We start from the raw sequence: 17,525 nt of genomic DNA, 5'->3' as shown, positions 1-17,525 counted from the left end.
TTTACAAAAGCCTTCAGATCTGCAGATAATTTATTTCTAAATCTCCAAAGCCAAGCAGATGGTATAGATTCAATACATCCTCGTCTCCCCATATCACCACCTCTTCTGGCACAGATACAAAAACATCAGCTCCAATGGACAGGCTACATCTCATTAAATTATACAGTACAGCCAAAGTGGATGATTTTGTATGTTTAAAAATGCTTAAATGGTATTGGGAGCTAATCAGGTAACACCTGAAAGAGACTCCGAGGGCACAGAACAGCTGAAGAAAAAAACGTGTTTTTTTTACTACTACTAACAACTTAAAAATAAACAAGCAATGCAGACAATATCAGAGATGAGGCCTTGGTTCACACACACATGAAGAGAACAAGCCGATTCAGAAATGTGCAGAGGAGAAGCATGTCTGAAATTAATCAACACAACCAAACTATTTTCTACAAATAATACATCTGTGTGATGCGCTGATATATGAATGGAGAATGAAATCAGTTAACAGTAAGGCGTAATAGTGAAAAATTGCAAGGCAACAATAAAACTAAGCTGAGAACATGCATAATTTACATTCAACTTACAGTATTTTTACACAACGAAACAAAATAGGCATTAGTTGTCATTAAGTTAATGTCAGAGGTTAAATATATGTTTGCCTTTCTATTGTTTTTTTATTGCCTTGAGCCAAAAATATACTGTTTAGGTATCACAATCATATTTAAGACATTTTTTTTTTTAAACAACTGCCTCAGAACCATGATGATACACTGTATCACAGAAACTGTCTGGCACTACAGCGAGGTCAATAACCTCATTAGAACATTGTGGCTTTTATCTCTTGACTGAAGATTCCACAAAAGTTCAGGTCTCGAGACATCAGCTCCTCCTCAACGTTCTCCAGGGCCCATTTGTGCTCCACAATCTCCAACGCCTCCCATTCACTCTGAAAGAACACGGGAGACAGGCGAAAAAAATAAAACCCTTACTAGTACAAAAACTGGCTCCAACAACCCCCATGTTGGACTTAAATCAAAGACATCATTACACAATAACTAATTGCCCCAGGATAGAACAAAACCATATCCTCATGACTTTAGATGAAAGTATATTAGCCAGATTAGACATTAAAGCTTAATGATTGACGGTGATCGTCCAAGTACAGCTAGCTAATGCTGAGAGACCGACATCAAGGCTGCTTGTTTCTCACCTTGAAGGCCTTGTTAGGATCAGGCGGCATGGCCATGGCAGCGCCAGTCATCTGATCCTGCATGATCCTCGACTGATCAGCAGCTGGAACAGAAGACCAACAGTCATCATGTAATACGAAAATGTGCCCGCCACATCGTACCTCAGTTGGGTTGCAACTGGGACAAGTACAGTAAACAACTCTGAAATGCATTCACGAGGTAGATACAGTATTCTGTTAACAGAGTTCTAAAACGAGTTGTTCCAACATGTTTTCTACATTAACACCAAGGTACCAAGTCTTTCTGCATTCTTGTTAAACATATACACTATGAAAATGGCAAAGACTTGGCATTATCAGCTTACCATTGTCCTGTCCAAGAATCAGGCTGTACATGCTCCTCAGTCCAAAAACATTAAGGAAATACCAAGAGGCTGAGCTCACCCTAGAAACAATTACAAATAAAATAATCTACTGAATCACATCCTCAACAAGATAATATACTGAATCACAGCCTCAACATAAGAATATACTGAATCACAGCCTCAACATAAGAATATACTGAATCACATCCTAAAGATTGTCCTGACAAGAATGCAATTGGATAATTCCTACCATACAACTCTATGTAAAATTACTAATTTTAACAATTTACACAGTAAAAATAATTACCTGTGCTGATGCTAAGTTTGGTACCAGAATTACAGTAAAATCTCCCTCAGTTGTATTCTGTTGCCAAACTTTGTATCTGCACAATTCTCCTGTAAATGTGTTTTCGTAAAATGTTCAGTGGAAATTGTTAGAAGTTGTGCATAGAGTTCCGTTCTATGGTTTGTTAAACTTCAAAGGTTTTTGTTAGGTATACATTTTCTGCGTAATTCCATTACCCTTGAATTACCCAAGTATGTTTCTATTTTTGCTTTGCTGGTGTAATTAAAAGGCTGGTTGAAAACAGACAACTGAATGAATGGAATACTGTACCAGGATGCATCAAGAGACAGCAGTTCAATTCCACGCTGTAGCATTGGTTTGAATCTCAATGTCAGAGGAAAGGGAACCTTAGCTGTGGGGGGGGAAAACTATTAACAGTGTTCAATACCACTTCAATACAATAGTAAGTGGCTGTGGTGTAATTATATTGCAAACAATTCAGGATACTGTATATTATGTAGGCATTATTTCCTATCTAATTATTGGACCAATTTTGCAAGTTCAACATCTAACATGAGGTTATGCAGGGCAGTCAATGTCCCTAACAAACTGAACTTACTGATGACAAAGCCAGAGAATGCCCAGTTGATCCATCCTCCAATCACAATCATGGGAAGCACATTGGTCAGATTTCCCTTCATCATGTCAGTCAGCATGCTGGTATCTGAAAAAGTTAGAGTTGTTGAATAATTGTGTCTAGCACAGCAGTAAAGAAAATTGTTACCACATTTTAATGCATCTCTGAGAGTGAGAAAATGTACTGCTAATCTCATTTATAAGAATGGAACTAAAATAGAGGCAACAACTGTCAAAGTGGGAAGAACACAAATAGATTGACTCACCAGTCATTGGGTTTTTGGGAGTCACCTTTCGCTTGACCTTCTTGAAGAACCCAGTTTCCGAATCATTGAAATATTGCTTTCGCATGTTAAATGACTACAAAAAAAATAAAAATAAATCTCTAAACACACACTAGGAATAGAACATTTCAGAATATAAAAAATATTATGTAACTCTTACTTGTTTAGGGATATATTTTCCATTTTCTCTTAATATGCGGCTACGCAGAAGGACTTGGCTGCAAAAAAAGTCAATTTAAGGTTATAGTAAGCAATAAGCTAACATATTTAGTAATCATAATTACAACAGTTTGCCTAAAGTTTCTCAAACCATGGGATAACAGTATTTCCGTCAGTTAACTCACCTGTCTGACACCTGTTCCAGATCAACTTTTTTGTCACTTTGCAGGAGTTGGGTGACATAGTGACGGATAATTCCAACGCAAAATGTAATCAATACAATTGGTAAAACCACCCATATTCGGATACTTGAATCCAGAAGCAACTCAGCCATGTTTTTTAACTGGTTAGTTTACCTACAGGACTATTCTGTGAAGGGAAAAAAAGACAGTTGAACAAATAACGTTATCCTAATAGATTGTGAGCTGCTCAAGTCACTAGACAAATAACTTCCTCGTTCTAGGCTGTTATGAAAGCGTTGCTTACTATCTTTGGCTCGGATCTTTAGTTGACACGACGGCCCTAGGGGGCTTCCTGTAACTTAATTTAGCTAGCTGCTAGTTCGCATGTAGCATGCTACCCAAATAGGTTTCCTTAAATAATTGAATAAGACAAGACCGTCTCCAACCACAGATTATTGAAAGGAGTGAGTGTAGCCATCCAAACAACAACCGTATTTTTCACATACGTTAATATATTAATTGAATGATAAGCTCAAATAACGCGTTTATACCTTTTTTAAGTACAATTCTCCGACCATCAGAGAACCGAGCGCTCTTTCTTCTGGCCTTTGAACTCCATAACGCTTTGACCCCTGACGTATGATCAAATACGGTCATTATACGGAATGATATGATGTATTTTCTGAAAATAGAAAGCATCCACATTTAAATCATCAATAATTAATTTTAGTTCAACCAATTAATTAATGTAGTTTCAGCTGTCGAAAAACGGTGCGTGCTATTATGGATCCTTGGAACGTCCCTATCCCCCATTGTATTAAAAGATTATGGATATACTGACAAGATTACATGTCTCTCCGACCTAGCAATGGGAGAGTCGATGTCCACATAGCGGTATGTAGGGCTTTTTAGCTCCCGTTTATGCTTTCTTTGGATTGGTGGATACATCTCATTACTGTAATCCTTTTTGAAATATATGATGAGGGTTGTTGACCTCAACTTCCTTTATACCATGGCATTGTTGAATACTTGTTTCTGATTGGCTTTAAGGGAATTCTAGAACGTGCATTATTTCCGTATATTATATCAGTAAAGTAGAATTCAATGGCTATCGTTCATTCCCACATGTTGTTTGAACTGCATTTGAAAGCAAAAGTAAAATTGAAAACCTTATTGGCACTGTTGAATTCGATTTTCATAAAAGCAAACTAGGAGTGATGTTTTGGTTAGCTAAACTAGCAAATTTGTTTCGTTACCAAGACAACAACTGTAGCTATCTAGTAAACATGCTAGCTACTTCAGTGGATGTTGAACACATTTCTTTCAGCAAATGTGGCTATATTATAGCCATGGTATAAAATGGATAATCAAATCGGTGTTATGCATACTCAGGAAAATAATACAACTCCGTGGAAGGTTAGTTCCACCACTTTCATTATCCCTTGTGTATTAAATTGAGAGAGATGCTATGCTACTAGCCTCATCCCATGAATATGCATATCCATCTCCAGACCACTCCGATAAAAAGTGTTTTTTCTCAAAGATGCCGGGATGTCACGTGTCCTACTTATTTCAGTACACTCGTAACAACTTAAGCATTACGAAACGTCTATTCGATTAAATAAACCTCATATAGCAAATAAGCCATAAATGTTTTTGTTCACCAAATTCAACACTCTCTCATTGAACTCCCTGCTTTGTGTGCGTAAAAACTCCACCTGCTGGAGGGAGACAGGTTTTCCGCTGAGTTGGGCCTCTCGCTCTCAATTCAATTAAATTCAAAGGGCTTTATCGACATGGGAAACATGTGTTTACATTGCCAAAGCAAGTGAAATGGATAAACAAAAGTGAAATAAACAACAAAGTTAACAGTAAATATTACACTCACAAGTTCCAAAATAATAGAGACATGTCAAATGTCATATGTCTATATACAGTTTTGTAACGATGTGCAAACAGTTAAATAAATAAAACATTGAAAATAAATCAACATAAATATGGGTTCTATTTACAATGGTGTTTGTTCTTTACCGTTTGCCCTTTTCTTGTGGCAACAGGTCACAAATCTTGCTGCTGTGATTGCACACTGTGGTATTTCACCCAATGGGAGTTTTTCAAAATTGGATTTGTTCTCTCTCTCGAAGTTGACATTTTAAATGGTAATGGTTAGGGTTTAGGGTAGGTACGTCCCAAGGAAGTCGGATCATCGAAAAAAAAAACATCGAAAAACTGAAACGTTCAGAAGAGCTAGCTACTTCCGTTTCCGGTACATGCATGGGCATGTGAAAATCCGTTCCGCCAGCAAGACCTAGCAAGAATATGGACATGACCTCGGCGATAAAAGTCCCACAATGAAGATTGTAAAAAATAAAATGGTCGAAATTCGTAACATTTTATGAGGAAATCTTAGCAGACTTAGATTGTTTTTCCCTAATGAAACATGACAAAAAGTGAATCACCTTTATAACACAAATAATATTATAGCGTTAACATTATTGTTAACAGCAATACACGTAATGATAGTTATCAGAGTAACAACGATAATACAAATAACAACACATTATTTATAATGCTACTATTAATTATAAATTAAAGTAACAATATTAATAACATTGCTAATTATCCCATCGTACTGCACAATGTTTGTTACGTTTTTCATATTGGACATACATATTGCACCATACATAATTCCCTGAATCTACAGTAGTGTTGAAGTAAAAGGGGGTCCATTCTACTCAAGAGCACTTTTAGTTTCCAAATCCACAGAGTTTACACCTAGAAAAGTGTCACTGCACATTTTACTTTCCTTAAAGAGTGGCCAATCACCTTAAATGTAATAGCTTTTTCATATTGGACAGACAGTGACTTGCAAAAGTATTCACCCCCTTGGCGTTTCTCCTATTTTGTTGCATTACAACCTGTAATTTAAATTGATTTTTATTTAATGTAATGAACATACACAAAATAGTCCAAATTGGTGAAGTGAAATGTAAACGGAAAAGTGGTGCGTGCATATGTATTCACCCCCTTTGCTATGAAGCCCCAAAAAAAAGATTTGGTGCAACCAATTACTTTCAGAAGTCACATACTTGCTCTTGCTCTCGCTTCTGGTGATTCTCTGATCCACCTCTACGCAGACGACACCATTCTGTATACATCTGGCCCTTCTTTGGACACTGGTAACTAACCTCCAGACGAGCTTCAATGCCATACAACTCTCCTTCCGTGGCCTCCAACTGCTCTTAAGTGCAAGTAAAACTAAATGCATGCTCTTCAACCGATCGCTGCCTGCACCTGCCCGCCCGTCCAGCATCACTACTCTGGACGGTTCTAACTTAGAATATGTGGACAACTACAAATACCTAGGTGTCTGGTTAGACTGTAAACTCTCCTTCCAGACTCACATTAAGCATCTCCAATCCAAAATGAAATCTAGACTCGGCTTCCTATTTCGCAACAAAACATCCCTCACTCATGCTGCCAAACATACCCTCGTAAAACTGACTATCCTACCAATCCTTGACTTCGGTGATGTCATTTACAAAATAGCCTCCAACACTCTTCTCAACAAATTGGATGCAGTCTATCACAGTGCCATCCGTTTTGTCACCAAAGCCCCATACACTACCCACCATTGCGACCTGTACGCTCTCGTTGGTTGGCCCTCGTTTCATACTCGTCGCCAAACCCACTGGCTCCAGGTCATCTACAAATCTCTGCTAGGTAAAGCCCCGCCTTATTTCAGCTCACTGGTCACCATAGCAGCACCCACCCGTAGCACGCGCTCCAGCAGGTATATCTCACTGGTCACCCCCAAAGCCAATTCTTCCTTTGGCCGCCTTTCCTTCCAGTTCTCTGCTGCCAATGACTGGAACAAACTGCAAAAATCACTGAAGCTGGAGACTCATATCTCCCTCACTAGCTTTAAGCACCAGCTGTCAGAGCAGCTCACAGATCACTGCACCTGTACATAGCCCATCTGTAAATAGCCCATCCAACTACCTCATCCCCATACTGTATTTATTTATTTATCTTGCTCCTTTGCACCTCAGTATCTCTACTTGCACATTCATCTTCTGCACATCTACTATTCCAGTGTTTAATTGCTATATTGGAATTACTTCGGCACCATGGCCTATTTCTTGCCTTACCTCCCTTATCCTACCTCATTTGCACACACTGTATATAGACTTTTTATACTGTATTATTGACTGTATGTTTGTTTATTTCATGTGTAACTCTGTGTTGTTGTATGTGTCGAACTGCTTTGCATTATCTTGGCCAGGTCGCAGTTGTAAATGAGAACTTGTTCTCAACTAGCCTACCTGGTTAAATAAAGGTGAAATAAAAAATAAAAATAATTAGTTAAATAAAGTCTCCTGTGTGCAATCTAAGTGTCACATGATCTGTCATATGATCTCAGTATATATACACCTGTTCTGAAAGGCCCCAGAGTCTGCAACACCACTAAGCAAGGGACACCACCAAGCAAGCGGCACCATGAAGACCAAGGAGCGCTCCAAACAGGTCAGAGACAAAGTTGTGGAGAAGTACAAATCAGGGTTGGGTTATAAAAAAATATCTGATACTTTGAACATCCCATGGAGCACCATTGAATCCATTATTAAAAAATGGAAAGAATATGGCACCACAACAAACCTGCCAAGAGAGGGCCGCCCACCAAAACTCACAGATCAGGCAAGGAGGGCATTAATCAGAGAGGCAACAAAGAGACCAAAGATATCCCTGAAGGAGCTGCAAAGCTCCACAGCAGAGATTGGAGTATCTGTCCATAGGACCACCTTAAGCCGTACACTCCACGGAGCTGAGCTTTACGGAAGAGTGGCCAGAAAAAAATGAGCAAACACGTTTGGTGTTGGCCAAAAGGCATGTGGGAGACTTTTCAAACATATGGAAGAAGGTACTCTGGTCAGATGAGACAAAAATGTTGCATTTTGGCCATCAAGGAAAACGCTATGTCTGGTGCAAACCCAACACCTCTCATCACCAAGAGAACACCATCCCCACAGTGAAGTATGGTGGTGGCAGCATCATGCTGTGGGGATGTTTTTCATCGGCACGGACTGGGAAACTGGTCAGAATTGACGGAATGATGGATGGCGCTAAATACAGGGAAATTCTTGAGGGAAACTTAGCGTAGTGTTAGCTAGTTGTCTTTGCTGTCCTTGTATCCATGATAATTGTGTAGTTTAGAGAAATTTAGAGAAACTGTCGAGGTCACCTAGCCAGCTTCACTTTCAACAACGCAGCTACTGCTAGCCAGGCTACTTCACCAGCCAGCAGTACTATATCATTTTAGTCAATAAGATTTGTAATTTTATTGATTTTTTGCTACGTAAGCTTAACTTTCTGAACATTCGAGACGTGTAGCCCACTTGTCATTCTAATCTCCTTTGCTTTAGCGTAGCCTCTTCTGTAGCCTGTCAAATATGTGTCTGTCTATCCCTGTTCTCTCCTCTCTGCACAGACCATACAAACGCCTCACACCGCGTGGCCGCGCCCACCCTAACCTGGTGGTCCCAGCCCGCACGACCCACGTGGAGTTCCAGGTCTCCGGTAGCCTCTGGAACTGCCGATCCGCGGCCAACAAGGCAGAGCTCATCTCAGCCTATGCCTCCCTCCAGTCCCTCGACTTCTTGGCACTGACGGAAACATGGCTCACCACAGATAACACTGCTACTCCTACTGCTCTCTCTTCGTCTGCCCACGTGTTCTCGCACACCCCGAGAGCTTCTGGTCAGCGGGGTGGTGGCACCGGGATCCTCATCTCTCCCAAGTGGTCATTCTCTCTTTCTCCCCTTACCCATCTGTCTATCGCCTCCTTTGAATTCCATGCTGTCACAGTTACCAGCCCTTTCAAGCTTAACATCCTTATCATTTATCGCCCTCCAGGTTCCCTTGGAGAGTTCATCAATGAGCTTGATGCCTTGATAAGCTCCTTTCCTGAGGACGGCTCACCTCTCACAGTTCTGGGTGACTTTAACCTCCCCATGTCTACCTTTGACTCATTCCTCTCTGCCTCCTTCTTTCCACTCCTCTCCTCTTTTGACCTCACCCTCTCACCTTCCCCCCCTACTCACAAGGCAGGCAATACGCTTGACCTCATCTTTACTAGATGCTGTTCTTCCACTAACCTCATTGCAACTCCCCTCCAAGTCTCCGACCACTACCTTGTATCCTTTTCCCTCTCGCTCTCGTCCAACACTTCCCACACTGCCCCTACTCGGATGGTATCGCGCCGTCCCAACCTTCGCTCTCTCTCCCCCGCTACTCTCTCCTCTTCCATCCTATCATCTCTTCCCTCTGCCCAAACCTTCTCCAACCTATCTCCTGATTCTGCCTCCTCAACCCTCCTCTCCTCCCTTTCTGCATCCTTTGACTCTCTATGTCCCCTATCCTCCAGGCCGGCTCGGTCCTCCCCTCCCGCTCCGTGGCTCGACGACTCATTGCGAGCTCACAGAACAGGGCTCCGGGCAGCCGAGCGGAAATGGAGGAAAACTCGCCTCCCTGCGGACCTGGCATCCTTTCACTCCCTCCTCTCTACATTTTCCTCTTCTGTCTCTGCTGCTAAAGCCACTTTCTACCACTCTAAATTCCAAGCATCTGCCTCTAACCCTAGGAAGCTCTTTGCCACCTTCTCCTCCCTCCTGAATCCTCCTCCCCCTCCCCCCCCCCTCCTCCCTCTCTGCAGACGACTTCGTCAACCATTTTGAAAAGAAGGTCGACGACATCCGATCCTCGTTTGCTAAGTCAAACGACACCGCTGGTTCTGCTCACACTGCCCTACCCTGTGCTTTGACCTCTTTCTCTCCCCTCTCTCCAGATGAAATCTCGCGTCTTGTGACGGCCGGCCGCCCAACAACCTGCCCGCTTGACCCTATCCCCTCCTCTCTTCTCCAGACCATTTCCGGAGACCTTCTCCCTTACCTCACCTCGCTCATCAACTCATCCCTGACCGCTGGCTACGTCCCTTCCGTCTTCAAGAGAGCGAGAGTTGCACCCCTTCTGAAAAAACCTACACTCGATCCCTCCGATGTCAACAACTACAGACCAGTATCCCTTCTTTCTTTTCTCTCCAAAACTCTTGAACGTGCCGTCCTTGGCCAGCTCTCCTGCTATCTCTCTCAGAATGACCTTCTTGATCCAAATCAGTCAGGTTTCAAGACTAGTCACTCAACTGAGACTGCTCTTCTCTGTATCACGGAGGCGCTCCGCACTGCTAAAGCTAACTCTCTTTCCTCTGCTCTCATCCTTCTAGACCTATCGGCTGCCTTCGATACTGTGAACCATCAGATCCTCCTCTCCACCCTCTCCGAGTTGGGCATCTCCGGCGCGGCCCACGCTTGGATTGCGTCCTACCTGACAGGTCGCTCCTACCAGGTGGCGTGGCGAGAATCTGTCTCCTCACCACGCGCTCTCACCACTGGTGTCCCCCAGGGCTCTGTTCTAGGCCCTCTCCTATTCTCGCTATACACCAAGTCACTTGGCTCTGTCATAACCTCACATGGTCTCTCCTATCATTGCTATGCAGACGACACACAACTAATCTTCTCCTTTCCCCCTTCTGATGACCAGGTGGCGAATCGCATCTCTGCATGTCTGGCAGACATATCAGTGTGGATGACGGATCACCACCTCAAGCTGAACCTCGGCAAGACGGAGCTGCTCTTCCTCCCGGGGAAGGACTGCCCGTTCCATGATCTCGCCATCACGGTTGACAACTCCATTGTGTCCTCCTCCCAGAGCGCTAAGAACCTTGGCGTGATCCTGGACAACACCCTGTCGTTCTCAACTAACATCAAGGCGGTGGCCCGTTCCTGTAGGTTCATGCTCTACAACATCCGCAGAGTACGACCCTGCCTCACACAGGAAGCGGCGCAGGTCCTAATCCAGGCACTTGTCATCTCCCGTCTGGATTACTGCAACTCGCTGTTGGCTGGGCTCCCTGCCTGTGCCATCAAACCCCTACAACTCATCCAGAACGCCGCAGCCCGTCTGGTGTTCAACCTTCCCAAGTTCTCTCACGTCACCCCGCTCCTCCGCTCTCTCCACTGGCTTCCAGTTGAAGCTCGCATCCGCTACAAGACCATGGTGCTTGCCTACGGAGCTGTGAGGGGAACGGCACCTCAGTACCTTCAGGCTCTGATCAGGCCCTACACCCAAACAAGGGCACTGCGTTCATCCACCTCTGGCCTGCTCGCCTCCCTACCACTGAGGAAGTACAGTTCCCGCTCAGCCCAATCAAAACTGTTCGCTGCTCTGGCACCCCAATGGTGGAACAAACTCCCTCACGACGCCAGGACAGCGGAGTCAATCACCACCTTCCGGAGACACCTGAAACCCCACCTCTTCAAGGAATACCTAGGATAGGATAAAGCAATCCTTCTGCCCCCCCCCCCCCCCCTTAAAAGATGTAGATGCACTATTGTAAAGTGGCTGTTCCACTGGATGTCATTAGGTGAATGCACCAATTTGTAAGTCGCTCTGGATAAGAGCGTCTGCTAAATGACTTAAATGTAAATGTAATGTAATGGAAACCTGTTTCAATCTTCCAGAAATTTGAGACTGGGACGGAGGTTCACCTTCCAGCAGGACAATGACTCTAAGCATACTGCTAAAGCAACACTTGAAGCAACACTTTAAGGGGAAACATTTAAATGTCTTGGAATGACCTAGTCAAAGCCCAGACCTCAATCCAATTGAGAATCTGTGGTATGACTTAAAGATTGCTGTACACCAGAGGAACCCATCCAACTTGAAAGAGCTGGAGCAGTTTTGCCTTGAAGAATGGGCAAAAATCCCAGTGGCTAGATGTGCCAAACTTGTAGAGATATACCTCAAGAGTCTTGCAGCTGTAATTGCTGCAAAAGTGGTAGTTCCAACTAGTCAGGCTAACGTAAGTAAGTCAGGCTAACGTTGCTAGCTATCATACAGTAGGCGTATATTAATAATTGTATAGTTAATATAAGTAGACATGCAATCATAATTGACTGTAGCGCATATAAAGCACCCCCAAGCTACCGGTGGCTGAAAACACAATCATCAAGGGATGAACGAGTGACGAATTTCCAGGCAAGGACGGTCCATTTAAAAATCATTCCTTCCTCCCTCACCCCTTACCCTGCAAGTGTAATCGTTAGATTTCATGATAAGTCATTAGAAGTGCCCTCTTATTTTGAGGGCTGAGAGGATAGGGTGTGTGTTTTAAGTGTTTAGAACGCAGTTCAAGTATCTAAAATCACAGCGTTTACACCCAGGGGAGCGCCTCTGCTCATCAGCTGAAATGGAGTATGTTTTTATCTGTACAAAACAGATGAGTTGGACAAAAATATAGATCATTGGAAGTGTTGCTGGACTTTTTCTGTAGTCAAACAGCTTAATGTGGGGTGTATGGACACAAATATAGCACTTTACAGGAAAAACAATCGATTGTGTGTCCATGAAACCAGGGTCCAGTCTACATACTAGAGTCCGTAGATTATAAAATAGATGAGTTTGAACAAAAAGCTAGGTCATAGGAAGTATTGCTAGACTTCTACTGTGGTGAAATAGGTTTGCATGGGGCCACTATATGGTACAAATATTGCACTTTACAGGAAAAACTATCGATTGTTTTTGTCCATAAAACCAGAGCTGTGTTCGAATACTCATACTATTTGCGACGTAAATTGAGTATGTAGTATGCTTATTGGTCATTGTATCGATATAGTTAGTATGCCAAAAGCTGAAATCGGAGTAGATAGCCAGAGTGAATTTACGAACGCAACCTATTGACTTTATTATTCACGTCATTCTTAGCTTAGCTATGTGGTATAGTCGTTGAGCGTTCTAAATGGACATTGTTATTGAAGTCGTAAGATGTCTAGCTAGTCATTCATTATGCTATGTTATGCTACAGTATGTTATGCTACAGTATGTTAGTATGGGCATTCGAACACAGCTTTGGATCCAGTCTGCACCTTTGTACTGTCGCGTTAACTCTCTGCCCACTGACTAATTTAGAACAATATTTTATTTACAAAACAATAAAATAACTATTTTAGCTTGTTTGCTTCCAGTGTAAAATAAAATGCCATTCTATAACAGACTTTCACTATTGGCTTGCCTTTTAATGGAGGTGACAAATTCCAACTATTAGCTTGTGAATGGGTGAGAAGCTAACTGCTTAAGAGAAACAATGGAAATAATGTGATCAGAAGATGGAGTGTTAACTGACTGGCATACAGTGCCTTCAGAAAGTATTCACACCCCTTGACTTTTTCCACATTTTGGTGTGTTACAGCCTGAATTTAAAATAGATTCAATTGAGATGTTTTGTCACTGACCTACACAAAATACCGCATAAAGTCAAAGTGGAATTATGCCTTTCGAAATGTATACAAATTAATAAAAAATGAAAAGCTGAAATGTCTTGAGTAAATATGTATTCGACCCCTTTGCTATGGCAAGCCTAAATACGTTCAGGAGTAAAATGGTATTATATGACTTGTTAAGCAAATTTTTACTCATGAACTTATTTAGGCTTGCAATACAATCATATAATACATTGCTTGGACTCACTATCTGTACAATAATATTGTTTAACATGATTTTTGAATGACGACCCCATCTCTGTACCCCACACATACAATTACAGTGGGGCAAAAAAGTATTTAGTCAGCCACTAATTGTGCAAGTTCTCCCACTTAAAAAGATGAGAGAGGCCTGTAATTTTCATCATAGGTACACTTCAACTATGACAGACAAAATGAGGGGGAAAAATCCAGAAAATCACATTGTAGGATTTTTAATGAATTTATTTGCAAATTATGGTGGAAAATAAGTATTTGGTCAATAACAAAAGTTTCTCAATACTTTGTTATATACCCTTTGTTGGCAATGACAGAGGTTAAACATTTTCTGTAAGTCTTCACAAGGTTTTCAAAAAGGAGAAATTGAATATCCCTTTGAGCATGGGGAAGTTATGAATTACACTTTGGATGGTGTATCAATACACCCAGTCACTACAAAGATACAGGCGTCCTTCCTAACTCAGTTGCCGGAGAGGAAGGAAACTGCTCAGGGATTTCACCATGAGTCCAATGGGGACTTTAAAACAGTTAGAGTTTAATGGCTGTGAAAGGAGAACTGAGGATGGATCAACAACATAGTGGTTACTCCACAATACTAACCTAATTGACAGAGAAGGGAGCATGTGCAGAATAAAAAATATTCCAACACATGCATCCTATTTGCAACAAAAAAGACTGCAACTTTTTGTCCTGAATACAAAGTGTTATGTTTGGGGCAAATCCAATAAAACACATTACTGAATACCACTCTCCAAATATTCATTTATAGTGTTGGCTGCATCATATTATAGATATGCTTGTAATCATTAAGGACTGGAGAATTTTTCAGTATAAAAAAGAAACATAATGGAGCTAAACACAGGCAAAATCCTAGAGGAAAACCTGGTTCAGTCTGCTTTCTACCAGACACTAGGAGATTAATTTACCTTTCAGCAAGACAATAACCTAAAACACAAGGCCAAATCTGTTCCTGAGTGGCCGAGTTACAGTCTGACTTAAATCGGCCTGAAAATCTATGACAAGACCTGAAAATGGTTGTCCAGCAATGATCAACAACCAATTTGACAGAGCTTGAAGAATTCTGAAAATAATTGTGTACGGTGCAATATGTATGTCCAACATGAAAACCATATTGGATTGGACTCTTTAAGGTCCGCAGAATGAGCAGTGAATCTCTTCTTAATGTAAACTCTATGGATTTGGAAACTAGAAGTGCACCTTAGTAGAATTGACCCCATGTTACTGTGACACAACGTACAGAAAATTGTGTACGGCGCAATAAATTATATTAATAGACACACAATAAACATTGTTGACCATTTAGGCTTAAATCTTTTTCTCCAAAAATTACATCATATCTAATAGAAAAACTTAAAATTATTATTTGTATGATAACTAGCATAAAATATATCGATAATTGTTCAATGTTCACCCTCATTTTTTATTTACAAAGCATACAAGACACAACTCTTATTCTGAAGAATTCCAGAAATCCGTAACCCCGGAAGTACTTAGTTATTCATGCCTGCTAGCTAGACAGTGGTTACATAAGACAGCTGCAGTTTTATTGTGCTGTTGAGATAGGTAAGCCATAGCTACAACAAAATTGTGGACTATGTTGTTATTAAACATAGATAGTCAGCTAGCTAACAATAATAAGGCGAATGCAGAGTTAACTACATCATATGGTTAATATCTTTGGAACATTTTGTTTTCAGGATTCAGAATCATTGCCTCGTTTTCGAACACGAATGACTATCAACAACTGATTGATTTCACGACTCATAATGGCACATGCTGGAAAACCCAGCATTGACGAAAAGGTCTTGCAGTATGAAACGTTTATTAGCGATGTGTTGAAACGAGATTTGGAGTAAGTCGTCTATTTTCCTTAGACCACTGTCATTTTATTCGCTAACTCAAATGTGCGCAACATTTTCGCGCATGTGCACAATTTTAATTTATTTATGTTCTGACAGGAGGGTATTGGAGCAAAGAGATGGAGTGTATGAAAAAATTGCACAATATCTACAACTGAAAAATACCATTGAAAGCCTGAAGGTATAAGTTACCACCATGGTACCCACTTACATTGGATATCTATGGGCCAACAAACACCATGATGAACAGATGTGACCATCAAACAGTGGGCCATCAACATTTCTACATTTTCTATACATGTATATTAATGTAGCTATGTTGTGGCATATACATGTTGTATAACAGAAATGTTGTATAATATAAATGTGTTGTTTTGTTGTGCTTTTCCTCAGTTATTGAGAACATTTACATTTTGGTCATTTAAGCAGATGCTCTTATCCAGAGCGACTTACAGTAGTGAGTGCATACATTTTTATATTTGTTCGTACTAACAAATTGTCTTCGTAGGAATCTGAGACGAAGGGACTCAAAACAGAGATAGATCTTGGCTGTAATTTCTATGTCCAAGCACATGTGTAAGTGATTAGGCTTATTGAAAATTGTCCATATTACTTTAGTTTTTATTGTGATTTGATTGAGGCCTTGACTGAGTTGTTTTGTTTTAGGGAGGACTCGTCAAAAATCTTTGTTGCTGTTGGATATGGCTTTTTTGTCGAGTTAACGCACTCAGAAGCTCTGAAGTTCATTGAGAAAAAGACAAATCAGCTTACAGTGTGAGTAGCACCAGCAATATCCATTAAAACACACACAGAGGTCATTAGTACAGTATTTTGTAAACATCTGTCAAAATGATTGCCTCTAGAGGGCACATGTGTTTTGTTATTACATTACTGTGATACAGCATTGTATTTAGGCCCATGTTTCAAGCTCTCAAATCTTGGATAAACCTTAGAAATTAGTGAATCCTTAGAAATTATATTTCCTTTTCCAGACACACTGAAGTGTTGACCAAAGACTCAGCTAAAATCAAAGCCAACATTCGCATGGTGTTGGAGGTGAGTGATTGAAAAGATGGTATTCCTGCCCGCACAATAGTATTTACTACTTGCAAACTATTATGATGGTATTATGAGCATGGTACAATATTACACAATGTGGGAAATATTTCACAAATAAATGTAATGGCAGATTTTTTTTTAATGATGTAAATGTTTTTCTAACTAACAGGGATTAAGAGAGCTTCAAAATCTTACGGATGTTCCGGAGAAAAGGACGAGAGACGCTCTTTAGCTGCAGTAGTGCTTCTGTTCTGACCTTTCGTTATCAGTTTTCTATCACATTCATAATAGTGACAAGGCTGTATTATTTCCATTGCTCTTTGGTTTATCTGAAGTAATATAAATGGTGTGTAAAACAAACCTTTGATACAAACTTGGCATCTGAACAGGTTGTACTGTTTAGAAGTTACTTTAAAGCTGTAATTCTGCCTAAAATAAAATGTGGGAAAGAAGTTTTAAAATCTGTTAACCAGTTTCAGTGGCTTGCTTATGTTCGATGCATTTTTCTGCATTGTATTACTAGATCAAGCAAACCTTATGTTGACAAACTATATTCCTACAACTCTTTCCAATAATATCTCAAATATATCCAAAAATGAATTCACATTTTTGGTATCCTGACCTCTCTTTTCAATGCCTGAAGTCATCATCAATAACGCAATTAAATATTGAAGAAAATAAAGCTTGCAAATGCGGATGAACATGCCTGATCTTAGTATGGTATCTCACATAAATGTCACCTCTTCAAAGCCACCAGCACTTTCATCTTCAAATAGCATGGTGAAGTGCTGTTGTGAAGGGAACGTTCAGAGTACTCTATATTAGTTTCTCATGCTGAGAAACTGTATTTGCCTGTTCAATGTTAATACTTCAAGTATCAGAGAGATTGGACTCTTAAC

At 40.8% G+C, this 17,525-nt stretch overlaps 2 protein-coding genes across 5 annotated transcripts; one reads left to right on the top strand and one right to left on the bottom strand.

Moving 5' to 3' along the window:
• Positions 1 to 12: 12 nt before the first annotated feature.
• zgc:86609 (ER membrane protein complex subunit 3-like) lies at positions 13 to 5,324 on the bottom strand. 3 transcript variants are annotated; one of them, XM_055932416.1, is made up of 9 exons: positions 5,127 to 5,324; positions 3,099 to 3,282; positions 2,915 to 2,972; positions 2,737 to 2,830; positions 2,454 to 2,558; positions 2,165 to 2,246; positions 1,549 to 1,628; positions 1,205 to 1,287; positions 13 to 940 (listed from the first exon to the last, which is right to left on the bottom strand). In XM_055932416.1, exons 2-9 carry the CDS (start codon positions 3,245 to 3,247, stop codon positions 812 to 814), a joined length of 780 nt encoding a protein of 259 aa, XP_055788391.1. In that variant the 5' UTR covers positions 3,248 to 3,282; positions 5,127 to 5,324; the 3' UTR covers positions 13 to 811. The 3 variants fall into 3 exon arrangements, with proteins under 3 accessions (XP_055788391.1, XP_055788389.1, XP_055788390.1); XM_055932414.1 differs by lacking the exon at positions 5,127 to 5,324 and adding an exon at positions 3,647 to 3,756; XM_055932415.1 differs by lacking the exon at positions 5,127 to 5,324 and adding an exon at positions 3,400 to 3,640.
• Positions 5,325 to 15,168: 9,844 nt separating this feature from the next.
• Positions 15,169 to 17,095, top strand: uxt (ubiquitously-expressed, prefoldin-like chaperone). Of its 2 annotated transcripts, XM_055932417.1 has the most exons (7): positions 15,169 to 15,271; positions 15,406 to 15,560; positions 15,667 to 15,748; positions 16,076 to 16,143; positions 16,234 to 16,341; positions 16,560 to 16,623; positions 16,796 to 17,095. In XM_055932417.1, exons 2-7 carry the CDS (start codon positions 15,475 to 15,477, stop codon positions 16,856 to 16,858), a joined length of 471 nt encoding a protein of 156 aa, XP_055788392.1. In that variant the 5' UTR covers positions 15,169 to 15,271; positions 15,406 to 15,474; the 3' UTR covers positions 16,859 to 17,095. The 2 variants fall into 2 exon arrangements, with proteins under 2 accessions (XP_055788392.1, XP_055788393.1); XM_055932418.1 differs by having other exon boundaries at positions 15,206 to 15,560.
• The last annotated feature ends 430 nt before the right edge of the window (positions 17,096 to 17,525 follow it).

This window comes from Salvelinus fontinalis, chromosome 8, assembly GCF_029448725.1.
Source record: "Salvelinus fontinalis isolate EN_2023a chromosome 8, ASM2944872v1, whole genome shotgun sequence".
Lineage (NCBI taxonomy): Eukaryota > Metazoa > Chordata > Actinopteri > Salmoniformes > Salmonidae > Salvelinus > Salvelinus fontinalis.
Note: the sequence above shows the minus strand (reverse complement) of the source record. Positions and strands in the feature narration are given on the sequence as shown.